This window comes from Oncorhynchus mykiss, chromosome 11 (genome assembly GCF_013265735.2).
Source record: "Oncorhynchus mykiss isolate Arlee chromosome 11, USDA_OmykA_1.1, whole genome shotgun sequence".
NCBI lineage: Eukaryota > Metazoa > Chordata > Actinopteri > Salmoniformes > Salmonidae > Oncorhynchus > Oncorhynchus mykiss.
The window spans coordinates 56,652,441-56,671,365 of NC_048575.1; the positions used below are offsets into that span (position 1 = coordinate 56,652,441).

An 18,925-nucleotide genomic window follows, 5' to 3' on the forward strand; every position below is an offset into this window, starting at 1 on the left:
ATCCAGAAGGCGAGGTCAGTACAGGTGCATCAAAGCTGGGACCGAGAGACTGAAAAACAGCTTCTATCTCAAGGCCATCAGACTGTTAAACAGCCACCACTAACATTGAGTGGCTGTCGCCAACACACTGACACTGACTCAACTCCAGCCACTTTAATAATGGGAAATTATGTAAATATATCACTAGCCACTTTAAACAATGCTACCTTATATAATGTTACTTACCCTACATTATTCATCTCATATGCATACGTATATACTGTACTCTATATCATCGACTGTATCCTTATGTAATACATGTATCACTAGCCACTTTAACTATGCCACTTTGTTTACATACTCATCTCATATGTATATACTGTACTCGATACCATCTACTGTATCTTGCCTATGCTGCTCTGTACCATCACTCATTCATATATCCTTATGTACATATTCTTTATCCCCTCACACTGTTTACAAGACAGTAGTTTTGGAATTGTTAGTTAGATTACTTGTTGGTTATTACTGCATTGTCGGAACTAGAACCACTAGCATTTCGCTACACTCGCATTAACATCTGCTAACCATGTGTATGTGACAAATACAATTTGATTTGATTTGATTTGGGGGCGGCCTGTCAGGAAGTCCAGGATCCAGTTGCAGAGGTAGGTGTTTAGTCCCAGGATCCTTAGCTTGGTGATGAGCTTTGAGGGTACTATGGTGTTGAAGGCTGAGCTGTAGTCAATGAACAGCATTCTCACATAGGTGTTCCTTTTGTGCAGGTGGGAAAGGGCAGTGTGGAGTGCAATAGAGATTGCATCATCTGTGGATCTGTTTGGGTGGTATGCAAATTGGAGTGGGTCTAGGGTTTCTGGGATAATGGTGTTGATGTGAGCCATTAGCAGCCTTTCAAAGCACTTCATGGCTACGGACGTGAGTGCTACCGGTCTGTAGTCATTTAGGCAAGTTGCCTTTGTGTTCTTGGGCACAGGGACTATGGTGGTATCCCTGAAGCATGTTGGTATTACAGACTCAATCAGGGACATGTTGAAAATGTCAGTGAAGACACCTGCCAGTTGGTCAGCACATGCCCGGAGCACACGTCCTGGTAATCCATCTGGCCACGCAGCCTTGTGTTTGTTGACCTGTTTAAAGGTCTTACTCACGTCGGCTACAGAGAGCGTGATCACACAGTCATCCGGAACAGCTGATGCTCTCATGCATGCCTCAGTGTTGCTTGCCTCGAAGCGAGCATAGAAGTGATTTAGCTCGTCTGGTAGGCTCGTGTCACTGGGCAGCTCGCGGCTGTGCTTCCCTTTGTAGTCTGTAATAGTTTGCAAGCCCTGCCACATCCGAAGAGCGTCGGAGCCGGTGTAGTATGATTCAATCTTAGCCCTGTATTGACACTTTGCCTATTTGATGGTTCGTCGCAGGGCATAGCGGGATTTCTTGTAAGCTTCCGGGTTAGAGTCCCGCACCTTGAAAGCGGCAGCTCTACTCTTTAGCTCAGTACGAATGTTGGTGCTGGCTTGGACCTGGCTCTCAATAGAAGACAGGCTATGTTCACACTGGCCACAAGATGAGGTAGAAACTGAGCTGCACTTCCTGACCTCCTGCCAAATGTATGAACATATTAGAGACACATATTTCCCTCAGATTACACAAACCCAATTTTGATAAACTCCCATATCTACTGGGTGAAACACCAGCATGCCATCACAGCAGCAAGATTTGTGACCTGTTGCCACAAGAAAAGGGAAACCAGTGAAGAACAAACACTATTTATGTTTATTTATTTTCATTATTTGCACATCGTTACAACACTGTATATAGACATAATATGACATTTTACATGTCTTTATTCTTTTGAAACTTCTGTGAGTGTAATGTTTACTGTTCATTTTTATTGTGTATTTCACTTTTGTTTATATCTACTTCACTTGCTTTGGCAATGTTAACATGTGTTTTCCATGCCAATAAAACCCTTGAATTGAATTGTGAATTGAGAGAGAGAGAGAGAGAGAGAGAGAAAGAGAAAGCAGGAGCGAGAGAGAGAGAGAGAGAGAGAAGGGTACAGAGAGAGAGCAGGGGAGTGAGTGAGAGAGAGAAAGAGAGCGAAAGCAGGGTAGAGAGAGAGGTAGGGAGTGATATACAGCCAAAGAGGGAGGGCAGCCACTTGGTGCACTCTTGTGGTTCTAGCAGGAGCGTCACAGCTGCTTGCTCTCTGACAGTGTGGCATCGCTCTCATATAGCACACAGCGAAAAGTGCTCCAGACAAACATTACAGTATGTATGATTGGACTTCTTTCAGAGGAATATGGGTTTGCCTCCTTTTAAAAAGTTGTTCTAACTTCTTGAATTTGTCATTTTTTCACTATCCTCTCCAGGGATGTATAAAACCAAGACAAAATTAGCAAAAAAGGATTGTTTTCGGGGTTTTAATTTGGACATTTTGGATGCATTGCATTGACAAGACAACATGTTGTCACCGGTGTTTGGAGACATAGGAGACAGACATACATGTTTGGATTATCTGGACACTTACCAGTGATACATGAAAGCTGTGAAACATGTCAGCGGGAGATTTACATTTGCTTGGAATGAACAAAAACGCAAGGGTGTGACATAGAGAGACCAAATTGTTGTGTGTTTGACTTTAAAAATGCTATTACAAAATGTTGTTTTTTACTCTTAATGCATGAAAAATCAATTTTACCTTTGTGCATGTCTTTTCTTATGAAGATGGATTTTAACTTGAGTAGCATAGTGCTCTACGCGGTCAACACCACTGTGACCCCCTTTCACAACAATACAGGACCCTACCATCCTGCAGCGGGACCCTGGAGTTTACTATTGCTGGTGATCATCATCATGACCATCGTGGTGGGCAACCTGCTGGTCATCATCGCTATAGCACGCACATCCCAGTTACAGACTATGACTAACATCTTCATCATGTCCCTGGCCTGTGCTGACCTCATCATGGGGGTCCTGGTGGTCCCTCTGGGGGCCACCATCGTGGTGACGGGGAACTGGCAGCTGAGTGACATGTCCTGCGAGCTCTGGACCTCTGTAGATGTGCTCTGTGTCACGGCCAGCATCGAGACTCTTTGCGTGATTGCAGTGGACCGCTATATTGCCATTACAAGGCCCCTCAGGCACAAGGTTCTGCTCAATAAGTGGCGCGCCCGACTAATAGTGTGTGTGGTGTGGATTGTGTCTGCTCTGATCTCTTTTGTGCCCATCATGAACCAGCTTTGGCGGGCAGAAGAGGACCCGGAGGCCATGGTGTGCTATCAGGACCCTGCCTGCTGTGACTTTATGACCAACAGCACTTTTGCCATTATATCCTCTGTAGTGTCATTCTACATCCCTTTGCTCATAATGATATTTGTCTATGTCAAAGTCTTCCTCATAGCCACACGACAGGTACAGCTCATAGACAAGACCCGGCTGCGCTTCCAGAGTGAATGGCCAGCGCCGACGACAACACAGCTGAGCAACCACAGTTGCAACATTTTGCCCTTGGGCTATGGTGGCAGTAGCAGCTGCACCAGCTCACCTCGCAAGAGAAGCTCCAAGCGAAGACCCTCACGGCTAACCGTTGTCAAGGAGCACAAGGCCCTCAAGACCTTGGGCATTATCATGGGCACCTTCACCCTCTGCTGGCTGCCTTTCTTTGTGGCTAACATCATCAATGTGTTTGACCGGAACGTGCCCCCGGGAGAGATCTTCCGCCTGCTCAACTGGCTGGGCTACATCAACTCTGGCCTCAACCCCATAATCTACTGCAGGAGCCCTGAGTTCCGCACTGCTTTCAAGAACTTACTGGGCTGCCCCTGGTTTTCCACCCCACGATTAAACACCTTAGGTGTCTACAAGGAGAAGCGGACACACTGCCCCTGCTTCCTGGGTTCGCCTGAGGCAGCCAGCTCTTTCCAGAAGCCCCCTGCTGCTGCCAGGCCTGAGGGGGACGAGAGCCTGGCTAGCAGTCAGAGCAGCGACAAGAGTGAGGAGCCTTCCCCAGGACCCCCACACTTTAACGGCAACACACAGTTCAGTGAATTCTCCAAACCAGAAAATGAATTGTAAGTTTCCTATTGTTATCATCTAAAATTTTGCACACTACATTTTCTCGTTCCATGATAAATACTTTAAACAATGCATAGAAAAATGGGGAGGAGGGGTCATTGTTGGATAATTATGTTTAAATTTCACAGATATCTCAAATTTGCACTTATTAGCATTTACACTATTCGATTTGATAGTGATAGATTATCTTGAGAAGACGCCATGGTCCATGTCTATACAAGCTTTTTGTTGTCATGCAAGGCGACGAACCTAATTCTCAATCCTCCAGTATCAAAGTGAATTCAAAGAGTTAACTGACATATATTTCACTTAAGTTTTACAGAGAAAATCCCTTTAGAAGTGAATTGAAAGATGACAGTTTTATGACAAAATATACAAGCATACTGTAAACCAAAGCAAGCACTGAACTTAAAGTTCAGCTTGTAAAATAAGGACCGACCAAATACAATGGGAACAAAATAAAATCAACAGAAGTACCAGAATTAACATTCCGTAGATGCTATAAATTTTTACTTCAGCTTACAAAAATGTTACTCCTAATTGTATTTACAAGTCTAGGCCAATTGATATCTGCTGACACACACACACATAAATTGCGTAATCAACCTATGGTAGTGTATTTCCACATTATCAAGGGAAAAGTCTCTTCATAACGTTGAAATACACTACCATAGGTTGATTACGCAATTTATGTGTGTGTGTCATTTGTCAACCATTCAATACATCTCTGAATGGAAAATAATAATGAAACAATGCTAAGATATCAGGAGGGGAGTGTACTGCTGCAATCCAGAGGGCATGTTTAGGATCATGTCTGTAGTTTCACGGTATTCCTTTGGGAGAGGGGATACGTTTGGTAAATCAAACCATCTCTTTGAATCCTTCACTCACAGGTTTCGTAGAGCTCACTGGGCATGCATGTTCAATATATTTAGATATGTTCTGAATACACTAAGGTGCTGGAACAATGTAGGCCTAACAATGAATGTACTCAATGCTTACATACTGAAAGATTAATATTACAACATTATAACGCAATGTGAAATGTAATATGCAAATGTTCATTGTGTAGATCCATATCAAAGTAATTAATTTCAAGACTGTAGATGAATTTATAATTGCTGCTACCGTATTATGTTACCTGTACATCTTTGAATGCGGCACGTCAACATTATACAAATTAATAACATATTACCAAGGGTTCTCTAAAAAACAAATAATTTCAAATCCCCATGTGTAATTTAGTGCTTCTGTAGCTGTTTACTCTACTATACCCTTAACCACCTCTTCTTGCTGTGTCTTGGAACCTTCAATACCAATTAATTATCCATTTAGAACCTAAAGGTTGATGAAATGGTAAGAAAACATACAAATTAATATAGCTTTTTTTTAATGACAAAAAATATGCATTATAGTAAAGTATTGTACATCAAAACTAAACCCAATTAAAAGTGTCCAAAAGTGTGAATGTCTGATGCAGACATTATAGAGGGGCTTCCCAATAGAGTGAGTTGATGGTGTTTATGCCTCTACTAGGGCCCCTCTGCAGCCTGTCCAACACCCGCCCACAGCTGATAACCCTTTATCATTGAGCCACAAGACTTCCGCTCACCGGGAGAGGCTGTTTACAAGACAAATAGCCATTGGGAGCACACATAAGAGCATGGTTTGTTTATGGTTGGACTGCTAAACATGTGTCTTACCAAACCAATCCAATTTGCAGAGAGTCACTTATACTATACAGATGCTGGGATCAGGTTACCTTTTTAATGACTACCAATTTAATCCATAACAAGTGCATTCACTCACTTCTGACTTCTCACTGCATCAATTTACAGTTGAAGGGTAGTAGGCTGTGTTATCTATACTGATCTTGTTCCGTGGGTTTGAGGGGCAGTTAGGAATCATTATGAGTGCACATTCTTCTCACACATGCAAATACTGGATCTAAAGATGACTTTAAAAGCTCTATAGCTGACAACAGTCCAGTAATATGAATAGGCCAGTGACATGCAATATATATATATTTTTTATCTAAACAGTTCATTTGCAGTGTCACAATTGTTTCCGAAATGTTGCAATCTCTGAGCTCTTTAACAGATGCAATTAATTGGGCAGTAACGTAGGAACCATTTAAGAGTGTCCAGTAATTCAGCCTGAGTAAGAAGGCTATAGCTCACTGTACTAGAGTGAGATCATTAGGTGTATCAGAAAAAGCGGGCCGTGGCTTTGACAGTCTATTGAATGTGAATGATAATGTGTGAACTCCCTATTAGCCCCGGCAGGCAGGAGGGATAGGCTAGGACACAGCATGAATCAGGGACCTATGTCTTCTGCAGGTGGTGATAAGCCAGCGCTTAGTGCTTGGTGAGAGCAGTGTTGTCCTATGGTAATTTAGCCTAAATTCTTCCTACAATGTTCTGGGAATTGTGCAGGATACCTAGCTAGCACATAACATTCTGAGAACCATATGTTTCTTAGGTGGGAATTTCAGTACTTTAGCATAACATTTTCTATAGGTTTCCTCATGGTTCTATTTAAAGTCATGTTCTCAGAACATTAAGAAAACTTTCCATGAAAACCACTAGAAAACATTAGTAACATTCAAAGAACTTTCTAAGAATTATATTTTAAAACAGATACATTCTGTTCTCACCATCAACAAAACTCTCTCTATCCTCTATCTGGTTAAGTGTGTTCAGGTGTGTTGGCCACACCCACTAATTGGCCACACGTAATCTTAATGAGTGCTTGTTTCCTTTGAAATGGGGTCTGTTTGAATCAAAGTGAAAAATAGAGGACTCATCATAGATATCTGTTTTAGCATGGACAATGCTATTTCCATTAGACATTGCCATCATCCACCATTTTAAAGCAGTTAAGTAGTTAACTGGTTGGGGATTCCTATGGTTTTTAGCCTCAATGGCACTGCCGATGCCATCAAAGACGCTATAATGGCACTGATATAAAGATGAGTCCTCTATATATCTCTGTGGTTTGACTAAACTAGAGGACGACTGATTAATCGGAATAGCCAATTAATTAGGGCCGATTTCAAGTTTTCATAACAATCGGTAATCGGTATTTTTGGACACTGATTGGCCAATTTATTTATTTTTTTACACCTTTATTTAACTAGGCAAGTCAGTTAAGAACACATTCTTATTTTCAATGACGGCCTAGGAACGGTGGGTTAACTGCCTTGTTCAGGGGCAGAACGACAGATTTTTACCTCGTTTTTGCAACCTTCCGGTTACTAGTCCAACGCTCTAACCACCTGCCTTACATTGCACTCCACGAGGAGCCTGCGTGGCAGGCTGACTACCTGTTAAGCGAGGGCAGCAAGAAGCCAAAGGTAAGTTGCTAGCTAGCATTAAACGTATCTTGTAAAAAACAATCAATCTTAACATAATTACTAGTTAACTACACATGGTTGATGATATTACTAGTTTATCTAGCGTGTCCTGCGTTGCATATAATCAATTTCTCATCGAATCACAGCCTACTTTGCCAAAAGTGTGATGAAGTGTGAACGTGTGATGAACGTGTGAATGTGTGATGATGCAAGCAGTCAGGGTATATGCAGGAGTTTGGGCCATCTGGCTCATTGCGAACTGTGTGAAGTACATTTATTCCTAACAAAGACTGTAATTAATTTGTCAGAATTGTACATAATTATGACATAACATTGAAGATTGTACAATGTAACAGCAACATTTAGACTTAGGGTTGCCATCCGTTAGATAAAATACGGAACGGTTCCGTTTTTCACTGAAATAATAAACGTTTTGCTTTCGAAATGATAGTTTCCGGATTCGACCATATTAATCACCAAAGGCTTATATTTCTGTGTGTTATTATGTTCATAATTAAGTCTGTAATTTGATAGAGCAGCCTGACTGAGCGATGGTAGGCAGCAGCAGGCTCGTAAGCATTCATTCAAACAGCACTTTCAAACAGTGAGTTTGCCAGCAGCTCTTCGCAATGCTTCAAACATTGCTCTGTTTATGACTATCAACTCCCGAGATTAGGGTGGTGTAACCGATGTGAAATGGCTAGCTAGTTAGCGGTGTGCGCACTAATATTGTTTCAAACATCACTCGCTCTGAGTAGTTGTTCCCCTTGCTCTGCAAGGGCCTCTGCTTTTGTGGAGCGATGGGTAACGATGCTTCGAGGGTGGCTGTTGTTGATGTGTTCCTGGTTCGAGCCCAGGTAGGGGCGAGGAGAGGGAAGGAAGCTATACTGTTACACTAAAGTGCCTATAAGAACATCCAATAGTCAAAGGTATATGAAATACAAATGGTATAGAGAGAAATAGTCCTATAATTCCTATAATAACTACAACCTAAAACGTCTTACCTGGGAATATTGAAGACTCATGTTAAAAGGAACCACCAGCTTTCATATGTTCTCATGTTCTAAGCAAGGAACATATTGCACTTTTACTTTCTTCTCCAACACTTGGTTTTTCCATTATTTAAACCAAATTGAACATGTTTCATTATTTATTTGAGGCTAAATTGATTTTATTGATGTATTGTATTAAGTTAAAATAAGTGTTCATTCAGTATTGTTTTAATTGTCATTATTACAAATTAATTAATTAATCGGACGATTAATTGGTATCGGCTTTTTTTGGTCCTCCAATAATCGGTATCGGCGTTGAAAAATCCTAATCGGTCAACCTCTAGACTAGACTAAAATAAACAGCTTTGTATGAGTTTAAAACATATGGCATGCTAGCTCCATCCTGGTGGCGCAGTGGACTAATAACATGATTTTTGAATGACTACCTCATCTCTGTAGCCCACATATACAATTATCTCTAAGGTCCATCAGTCGAGCAGTACATTTCAAACAGATTCAACCACAAAGACCAGGGAGGTTTCCAATGCCTCACAAAGAAGGGCACCTATTGGTAGATGGGGAAACGTTTAAAAAGCAGACATGCTTTCCCTTTGAGCATGGTGAAGTTATTAATTACACTTAGGAAGGTATATAAATACACACAGTCACTACAAAGATACAGGTATCCTTCGGAACTCAGTTGCCAGAAAGGAAGGAAACCGCTCAGGGATTTCATTGTGAAGCCAATGGTGATTTAAAACAGTTACAGAGTTTAAAGGCTGTGATTAGCTGTGATAGGACAAAACTGAGGATGGATTAACAACATTGTAGTTACTCCACAATACTAACCTAAATTACAAAGTGAAATGAAGGAAGCCTGTACAAAATAAAAATATTCCAAAACATGCATCCGGTTTGCAAGAAGGCACTAAAGCAATACTGCAAAACATTTGGCAAAGCAATTCACTTTTTGTCCTGAATTCAAAGTGTTGTGTTGGATTTGCCCCAAACATAACACATTACTAAGTACCACTCTCCATATTTTCAAGCATGGTGGTGGCTGCATCATGTTATGGGTAGGCTTGTAATCGTTAAGGACTGTGGATTTTTTCAGGATAAAACATTTACGGAACAGAGCTAAGCACAGGCAACATCTTAGATGAAACCCCGGTTCAGTCTGCTTTCCACCAGACACTGGGAGATGAATTCACCTTTCAGCAGGACAATAACTTAAAACACAAGGCCAAATCTACACTGGAGTTGCTTACCAGGAAGACAGTGAATGAGTGGCTGAGTTACAGTTTTGACTTAAATCTACTTGAAAATCTATGGAAAGACCCCAAAATGGTTGTCTAGCAATGATTAACAACTCATTTGACAGAGCTTGAAGAATTTAGAAAATAATAAATAGGCACAATTTGCACAATCATGGTGTGGAAAGCTTTTAGAGACTTACCAAGAAAGACTTGCAGCTGTAATAGCTAACAAAAGTGTTTCTACAAAGTATTGACTCAGGGGTGTGAATACTTTTGTAAATGAGATATTGTTGTATTTCATTTCCAATACATTTTTAAAATGTTCTAAAAACATGTTTTCACTATTATGGGGAATTGAGTGTAGTAGAGTGAATTTGCTTTTTGCTCCCATTTTGAATTCAGGTGGTAAAACAACAAAATGTAGAATAAGTCAAGGGGTATGAATACTTTCTGATGGCACTGTATGTTGGAATCTCACTGATGCCACACCACAATAAAAAATGAATGTGTTTGCGTGATTAATGCCTATGAAAAATAATTTCAGTCTTATCTGTGCTTGGAGTTCAAAACAGTTAACCCAAACTTAGCTAGTAGTGTTATTAAAGGTATTATTGAAACATGTTCTCAGAACGTTATTTAATTACCTTCAAATAACTTATAATTTCTGTTCTCAGAACATCAATAAAGCCTCCCAGGAAAATGTTCAGGGAACCATAGTAAAACATTCTCAGAACCTCCCTGCAACCTAAAAATGTATGTTCCAGAACAGGCGAAATGTTCACTTCCGTTCTCAGAAGGTTTAAAAAACACTCAATTTTAACGGTCAAGAAACGTATGGCTTCATTCCCAGAACCAATGGGAAACTTAAAACTTATGTTCCCACAACTTCCAAGGAACTAAATGTGCTAGCAGGGTAATGACTATTGTTATATCTAGTCTTATGACTATTTGTTCATGACAAAATGCCCTAAATAGGGAATGGAGCTTTGTACAAATTATTGCTAATTCATTGTTCCAAACAAAGTCGATGCCACATGGGAAATTCATGATGGTAGTTAGATGTCCACATACTCTTGACCATGCAGTGTATTTTATAAATTATACATATCACATATATATATCATAAATATCAAAGCTATCCTTCATTAAGAAATACATGGAATGTGACATCTTTAACTAAACCCTGTGTAATTTGTTCATTCTGTACAGTACAGTCTTTTTTACTAGCATGCATAGCAGCAAAATAATCAAATTACTGTAGCTAATGTCCTCAGAGTTTCTCATATCAAACTGTTTTTAGATCTAAAGAGGAACAGCTGCTACTGTTTTAGTCCTCATGATGCGGCAGCACTACAGCATCTTGTAATAGTTATCACATACTCATTCTCTTTTATAAGCAGTGGTATGCTCTGCAGTGGCCTGCTCAGTATGGGTCAGGGGAAATATGATAAGACTGTAATGCAAGGGAAAACAGTAAATGATTGAAGAACACAACTTGTTCTGTGCCAATATTTAAAAATGACAGTGGGGTCTTTTTTTCAGAGAGAACTCACAATTTATTTTTTTGTCAACACTTCACCTAACATACAGATGATTAAAAATGTTCCACTCTTCAAAGCAAAATGCCAGGAGTTGAAAAGGCTTAGTCTTGAAATGAATAGAAATTCAACTAAAGATCATTCTAATTTAAAATGTGCCCTAATACTGTTTGGTTATACAAGGCCAACACAATCAAGATTGCAGGTTCAACCTCTAGAGCACTATTTCATTATCTTCAATTGAGCCATTCAGCAAAGAGTGAATGCCTGTTTTGTTAACAATTCAGCCAGACTCAGATAGAACAAACAGGACATTTCCTCCATGGGACAAAATGACTGTATAATAGAGAGAAGCCGTTATCACAAAAAAATAACATGTGATCATCATATTAATTAAGCATCAATAATGGCAGAGCCTCTATGAAAGCATGATAGAAGATAGGTTTGTTTTACAATGGCTTTGCAATCATTAGCTCAGTGGTACTAACTTTAACTTTAACTTTGTGTTTGCCCTGGCACTAAAAGGTTGTGTCCTAAATGACCAACTGACAGAGTCATGCAGCTTTCAGTGGAATAGCTTTGTGGGACATGCCTGGAACAGTAATTCCCATCTGATGGCTGATGGACTAAACTCTCTTTCTGTATGCTACCAAGCAACTGAGACTGAGGCATGATCTCACCCCTTGGGGTGATCCAGGGCCAAATGCCTCAAGATATATTTATCCAAACACCATGTCCCTCAACAGAAACATGTAGTGTGTCAGATATTGTTATCAAATTCACCTCCCAAAATACAGCAAATGAAAGATTCCTAGAATTCAAATTCTCACAGAAGTCCTGGGTTAAGAAGTTGCTGTACGGCACCTATATTCAGTTCAGTAATGGATTAAGTGCAATAACACTCACGAGGTGTCACAACAAGCAATGAAGGCCAACATGTTGTGGCAGTTTGAACTCAGACACAACTCTCTAATGGATATGTCCAGCGCAAATTGAATTGCACAGATTAGAGAGACACATTACAGCGTATTTTCACCCTCTGAACTTGTGTTGTTGTTTCAGCTTCCACTTGTTTGGCATGGCAAATATATCAGGCAAGAAATAGCTTTTGGAGAGAATCCACCAAGAGGAGAGGCAGTGGAAATATGTCGATCTGCGGCCCAGCCTAATGTACTGAGTGATTCAGAGTGCATGCCACAATTGGCTTATTACTCCAAATGACTGAGTAAACATTTATACACACATTAGGTGACACCAGCACTATTTTCAACAGACATTGGTGATGTCCTGGCTTGAGTCCTAGATATAGAGCTACATGCTGAGTTTATAATGCTACCCAGCAATGTGTAAAATCTAAATCCTTTCTCCCGGAGAGTGGAATGCAACGCTGTCTTATTATGAATAAACAGAAACATTGTACTCTGTTGTACATCATTTGTCAGTTAAACAGCATTTGTCATCATCACTGGTATCAACGGTAAAATGTCCAGTCAATATTTACAAAGGCTAGTCATTACAGTTCATCCATGCATCTATTTCTCATAATGGTATCAATGAAATACACTGTACATACTTTTCAGTTATAGGCATGCAGGATGGCCACAGAAAATATGCGCATCAATGAAGTTATATTTGTAAAACGAATAAAACAGTTGACAGATGACAGATGAAAGCAAGCCTTTTCATTCTGGCACAAATAAATCACATTGTACAATCTTTAACACAATGGTCACTTTTTCAAATTACAGCAGGTGACAAGAATTGTATATAAAAAAAATTGTCACGATTCTATAAAATTAGAAACTGCAGCAGTAGCGACTTACCCAGGAAATTACCAGAACTAGAGCTCTTTTCATGTGCAGTCGTCCATGACAGACCAAAAATGTTCCTTTTAAATATGTGAGCACTGCCATCAACTGAGCACCACATGCTATATAAGTATTTTGTTGGATTAGAAAGAGATATTACCTCAGAGAGCATGAAATTAGGAACAGGTAATGACACTCTTCGACACTCATTGTCAATGAGAGCTGAGTATCTGATCAAATCCTACAGCATCATAGAGCAGGCCTAAATGGTGTGGTTTTGGAGTTGAGTAAGTAGTTCAGTATGGGACACATCTTAAAATGGTGAGAGGATGTTGAAGTCAATGTTTTACTGCACTGTCTGCAGTTGAATAAAGCAACAAAAAAAATTGGCAAGTAATTTAAATCAACTTAATCTCATTGATTGTTTCTTTCCAATTTACTGTAGTGTTGATAGTAATGCCCTGAGGCCTGGAAAGAAACATCTATGTGTAGGATGGTTCTTAATGGTGAGGAACCATGTGCTCCAGGTGGTTCTTAAGAAACTGCAAACAACTTGATTGAAATATTTTAGCGCCATCAATCATTGAAATCAACATATTTGGCACTTCCACTGTAGTAGACAGGATTACAAAATAAACCCTTTGGCCCCATACCTGCCAGAGGCAAGACCTCAATTTCTGACCACAAAGTCCACCTTTGCCTGTTGACGTGTACTGTAAAAGAAAATACACTTAACTCAAATGATGGATGTCTCTGCCTGAGAATTTGGGATGAAGCGAAAGCCAAATTTGAACTAGGATTTAAACTACACAGGCAATTATTTCCCTCAGAAGACCAAGTGAAAGTACAGTACTTGCTTCGTAAGGGCTAAGGGTACTTGAGTCGTATTTCATAAAATGTTTTCATTTTTCTGTAGATTTCTCTAACAAAACAATGGTGGGCATTGTTTATATTTTCCTGCGTAGACATGTACTGTAAAACTGATAGGATCAGAATCTCTGGCATTTTGAAAAAAGGATTGGTTGGGTATGTTTGGGGGAAAGAGAACCCTAGAGTACACACTACCATGAAGTGATTGATGGGGATAGGATGGAAATGAATCAATCAGGAGAGATATGTTTAAAAGCTCAAACTCAAATAAGCAGTAAAACTGTTTCCCAGTTAAAAAATGAACCCAAATCCCACAATGTTCAATACATTTATGTAAGCTACACATTTCAACCTCCTCCCACCATGTCAGAGTAACCTCTCACAAAGGGCATTTGCCAAGTCAAACAAACACATCATCTCCTGATGAGACCATTAGTTGGCCTTCATATCTGGATTCTTTAACAGTAAAGGAGCATGTGTTTGGGATTTAATGGGAGGATGGGGTGAACAACAAGTCTGATATTGCAAATTAATTGTAAATTACATGATCAAATAAGATGTTTGGATCAATTTCAGGGTTGGATCCCAATGCTTTGAATTCCATTCCATCATTTTGTAAAAATACATATTTTCCAAAATGGTGATTGAATATACAGTATCAATGCAAAAATCTCATCTTCTCCAAGGCTGGGAAAACAAAACACCTTTTATTATAGAGTCGATATTTCACCATTGATACAATAGCCACTTTCTGCTGGCTCTGAATTTGTTACAGTAAAATGTGCTTAGTATATTTTGGCAATATGGCATCAACATTCCTCAAAAGTAATTATCTTGCAAACCGAAATGACATTCTTAGTACTCAGTGAATCATAGGCTTTAACAATGTCTGGAATATGAAGTATGACAGGAATATGACTCAATACAGTAAGCACAAAAACTAATTTCTCCTTATTAACTCAGTTTCACATTACAGGAATTGGACGGGTGAAAAACTGACTTTCACAACTGACTGAGCAGAGATTGGAATGGCTGAGATGAGACTGCACAAAGGAAAACCAAAGGAGATGGTCCTGGTGAATATGGGCAAGGAAGATTGACTGATGTCAAAACCCTGAGGAGAACTGGACTGGGCAGTTTGGGTTGGCTGGTCTGGACTTTGGGAGTAGCACCAGTTTAAAGGTGCTAATCACAAGACCTGAAGACCAACTGTGTTAACACACCACCCTGCCACATGTTGGTAGGCCTGAGACTGTGAGGATAGCTCACTGTTCACTGCAATACAACATTAAATAAATCATCATCATTAACTGACTTATCCTGGCATTGGCTACCACCAACACGCTCACAGCATACTGTGTACAATAGGACAGACTCTTCCCTGACAACCAGAAAGGATTTCAGTAGCTCTTAGGACGTGACGCAGTAATACACAGTGTGTGATGTATGGTCAAAAGTGGGGAATCAGAATACATTTGGTACATTATCTAATGCTAAATTATTTATTTATTTATTATATCTCAACTTTATCTGTAAATGCAAAACTTGTAAACTTAATACAGGAATATTATGCCATATGTCTTTACTGTCCAGCAATGTCCATAGAGTAGCAACAGGTTTTCTTTTCAGATTTCATATCATCAACCTCTTCACTGCCAAATCAACCTAATTAAAAACTGCAACTGAAATATAAGTGTTCTGATCAAGGACATTAACATATTATTTTATAAATAGTGATATGTAACTAAAATACATAAATTGCACAAAACAGTCAAGTATGAATGTAAGGCAATGACTGCCAACTAATCCATGAAAACCTAAGATGATTTGAAGCATCAGCCACACTAAATTTACCAGTACACCTATCAGGTGTACTGACCCACAGCCAAATTACATCCTTATGGTGCTTCGTACACACAGCAGGACCATCTGCATCACTGATTGCAGACATTGCATTGACCCATAAGATCTACTAACACTTATTTGCATCTCGTGCAGCATATTTGCTCATAACTTATTTATTGTGTATCATTGTTGATGCTATAGGATGTCATATGAGTACAAAAATGTGTTCATTTTTTATTTTTACACAGCAATGAAGCAGTGAATGAGTGTGATGTAAATTCCAAAAATAACATTAATTCAAGCTTGGTATGAACTAAGTCATTATGAATTCTGACAATTGGTACCTCTACAAACCTTTCACTAAACATATGACTGTACAACTGAAGTAAATGACAAGGTTTCCATGATCCTTCTCACTTGTATCAATGTGTGAAAGAGAGGGAGCAGAGAGAGACAGAAACAGAGAAAAGAGAGTGAGTCCGTGAATGAGTGAGACAGAGTTAGAGACAGAAACAGAGAAAGAGAGTGAGTCAGTGAGTGAGTGAGACATAGTTAGAGACAGAAAAAAGGGAGACAGACAGACAGACAGACAGACAGACAGACAGACAGACAGACAGACAGACAGACAGACAGACAGACAGACAGACAGACAGACAGACAGACAGACAGACAGACAGACAGACAGACAGACAGAGAGAGATAGTGGAGGGTGAGTGAGAGGGAGAATTTTGGCTGTAGAGAAATATATGTAGTCTGTCTCTCACTCTAGGGGAATAAGCCCTGGAACGCATAACGCTCACAGTAACTGTGTGGGGTTGAAAACACTCATGCTACAAAAACATCCATATCTCCTCAACTCCTTGGGATGGAAACAATTATCCGGACCGGAGTTCAACTCGATTCCTATCAGGTAATTCCTGTTACAGTTTTTTTTTGTTTTAAGTGGCAGGCTGGTAAAGCCTTCATTAATCACACACAACCTACTGTACTGGTCATCTACAAGGATAAACAACCCCTCACTGCTTTATAACCAGTGACATGTATTCATGGATGCCAAGGGAGGCCAGGCTTCCGCAAAAAATGTACCAATACATTTAAAAAAAAAAATCTCTACAGTAATTTATCTTTCTTCTCTGTTTCATAATTTTCTCAAGAGGCTGAATGTATCTCACTGGAGAGTGAGTGAGTGTCTCTACAGGCCATCTTTCTGATGCGGTTTGGTCCAAACGAATTTGAGATTGTTGCCGCCCATAGCATTGAAGGCCAGTGTGTCGTCTTATTGGTTATAGAGCAAACAACGCAATTATCACAACACATAGGTTGTAGGGGGGGGGGGAGGGGGGGGGGTCTCAATGAACAAGCACAAGCAAATTACAGTTTGGTGAGACAATGATGATGCAAAGGTCACATACCCATAAGTGAAATCAATCATCCTACACAGACCAGATAGTCATTGGCCGTGTCTGAATAGCCATAGCCCACTTGCATTATAAATAGTAGGCATTTTGGGCATGGGAAAAAAATGTGTTTCATAATATGTGAAATGTAAAAAAATGTAGTGTGCTTTAAATGTCAGGATGTCATACTCTTCGGTTTTTCATCTAATACAGTGGTTGCCAAACTTTTTATAGTCCTGTACCCCATCAAACATTCAACCTCCAGCTGCGTACCCCCTCTAGCACCAGGGTCAGTGCACTCTCAAATGTTGTTTTTTGCCATCATTGTAAGCCTGCCACACACACACTATACGATAAATGTATTAAACATAAGACTGAGTGTGAGTTTTTGTCACAACCGGCTTGTGGGAAGTAACAAAGAGCTCTTATAGGACCAGGGCACAAATACTAATATAATAATAATCAATAATTTTGCTCTTTATTTAGCCATCTTACATATAAAAATATATTTGTTCATCGAAAATTGTGAATAACTCACCACAGGTTAATGAGAAGGGTGTGCTCGAAATGACGCACATAACTCTGCAATGTTGGGTTGTATTGGAGAGAGTCTCAGTCTTAAATAATTTTCCACACACAGTCTGTGCCTGTATTTAGTATTCATGTGAGAATCCACTCGAGAATCCACTCTCACATAGGTACGTGGTTGCAAAGGGCATCAGTGTCTTAACAATGCGATTTGCCAAGGCAGGATACTCTGAGCGCAGCCCAATACAGAAATCTGGCAGTGGCTTCTGATTAATCTCACGTATACTCCCTCTCTGGCCTCTAGGTCATCAGGCTGCTGATTATCCCGCACATCTGTCACCATCGTCAAGCGCACCAGCGCCTCATGACACTCAACTGGACTCCATCACCTCCTTGATTACCTTCCCTATATCTGTCACTGCGCTTGGTTCTTTCCTCAGGTGTTATTGACTCTGTTTCATATCGGTGCATTGTTTGTGTTTCGTGTTTATTGTTTTCTTTATTTATTAAAACACTCACTCCCTGTCCTTGCTTCCCAACTCTCAGCGCACTCATTACAGAATAACACCTCACTTAAGGGAAGCATCGGGGAGTGTTATTTTATTATATTTTTTGGGTCAGTGTAAATGACGTTGGCAACCGCTACAGGCTCTCATGCCTCAACCAGATCGCCAGGCTCCCCTGCCTCAGCCGGGCTCGTCGGGCTTTCATGCTTTCACAGGATCGCCAGGCTCTCATGCCTCAGCCCGATCGCCAGGCTTCCCTGCCTCAGTCGGTCAGTCAGGTTCCCGCGCCCCAGCCGGCTCGACAGGTTCCCGCGCCCCAGCCTGCTCGACAGCTTCCCGTGCCCGGACCGGCTCGACATGGGCCCGCGCCTCAGCCAGCTCGACAGGTTCCCATGCCTCGTGATCGGTCTGCTCCTGATCCCTGGGTTCGTCCCCTTTGTCGGTGTCCTGCGGCTGGATCTGCGCATCGGGGAGGGGGTACTGTCGCGTATAATCCCTCTCCGGCCTCTAGGTCATCAGGCAACTGATTATCCCGCACACCTGTCACCATCGTCAAGCGCACCAGCGCCTCATGACACTCACCTGGACTCCATCACCTCCTTGATTAACTTCCCTATATCTGTCACTCCCCTTGGTTCTTTCCTCAGGTGTTATTGACTCTGTTTCATGTCGGTGCATTGTTTCTGTTTCGTGCTTATTGTTTCGTTTATTTATTAAAACAATCCCTCCCTGTCCTTTCTTCCCAACTCTCAGCGC

General features: G+C 40.5%; 1 protein-coding gene across 4 annotated transcripts; it reads left to right on the forward strand.

The window, feature by feature from the left end:
- Window positions 1–2,141: 2,141 nt before the first annotated feature.
- Window positions 2,142–18,009, forward strand: LOC100136173 (beta-3b-adrenergic receptor). Of its 4 annotated transcripts, XM_036934612.1 has the most exons (3): window positions 2,152–2,268; window positions 2,370–4,070; window positions 14,870–16,144. In XM_036934612.1, the coding sequence occupies exons 2-3, from the start codon at window positions 2,677–2,679 to the stop codon at window positions 14,907–14,909; spliced, it is 1,434 nt and encodes a 477-aa protein (XP_036790507.1). In that variant the 5' UTR covers window positions 2,152–2,268; window positions 2,370–2,676; the 3' UTR covers window positions 14,910–16,144.
- The last annotated feature ends 916 nt before the right edge of the window (window positions 18,010–18,925 follow it).

What these genes read in the sequence shown, in the direction of transcription:
- LOC100136173 (XM_036934612.1), top strand. Translation starts at nt 2,677, where the DNA reads ATGCATGAAAAATCAATTTTACCTTTGTGCATGTCTTTTCTTATGAAG. An exon ending in TCCAAACCAGAAAATGAATT is followed by an intron (nt 4,071 to 14,869) that starts GTAAGTTTCCTA and finishes TTCACATTACAG; the next exon opens with GAATTGGACGGGTGAAAAAC.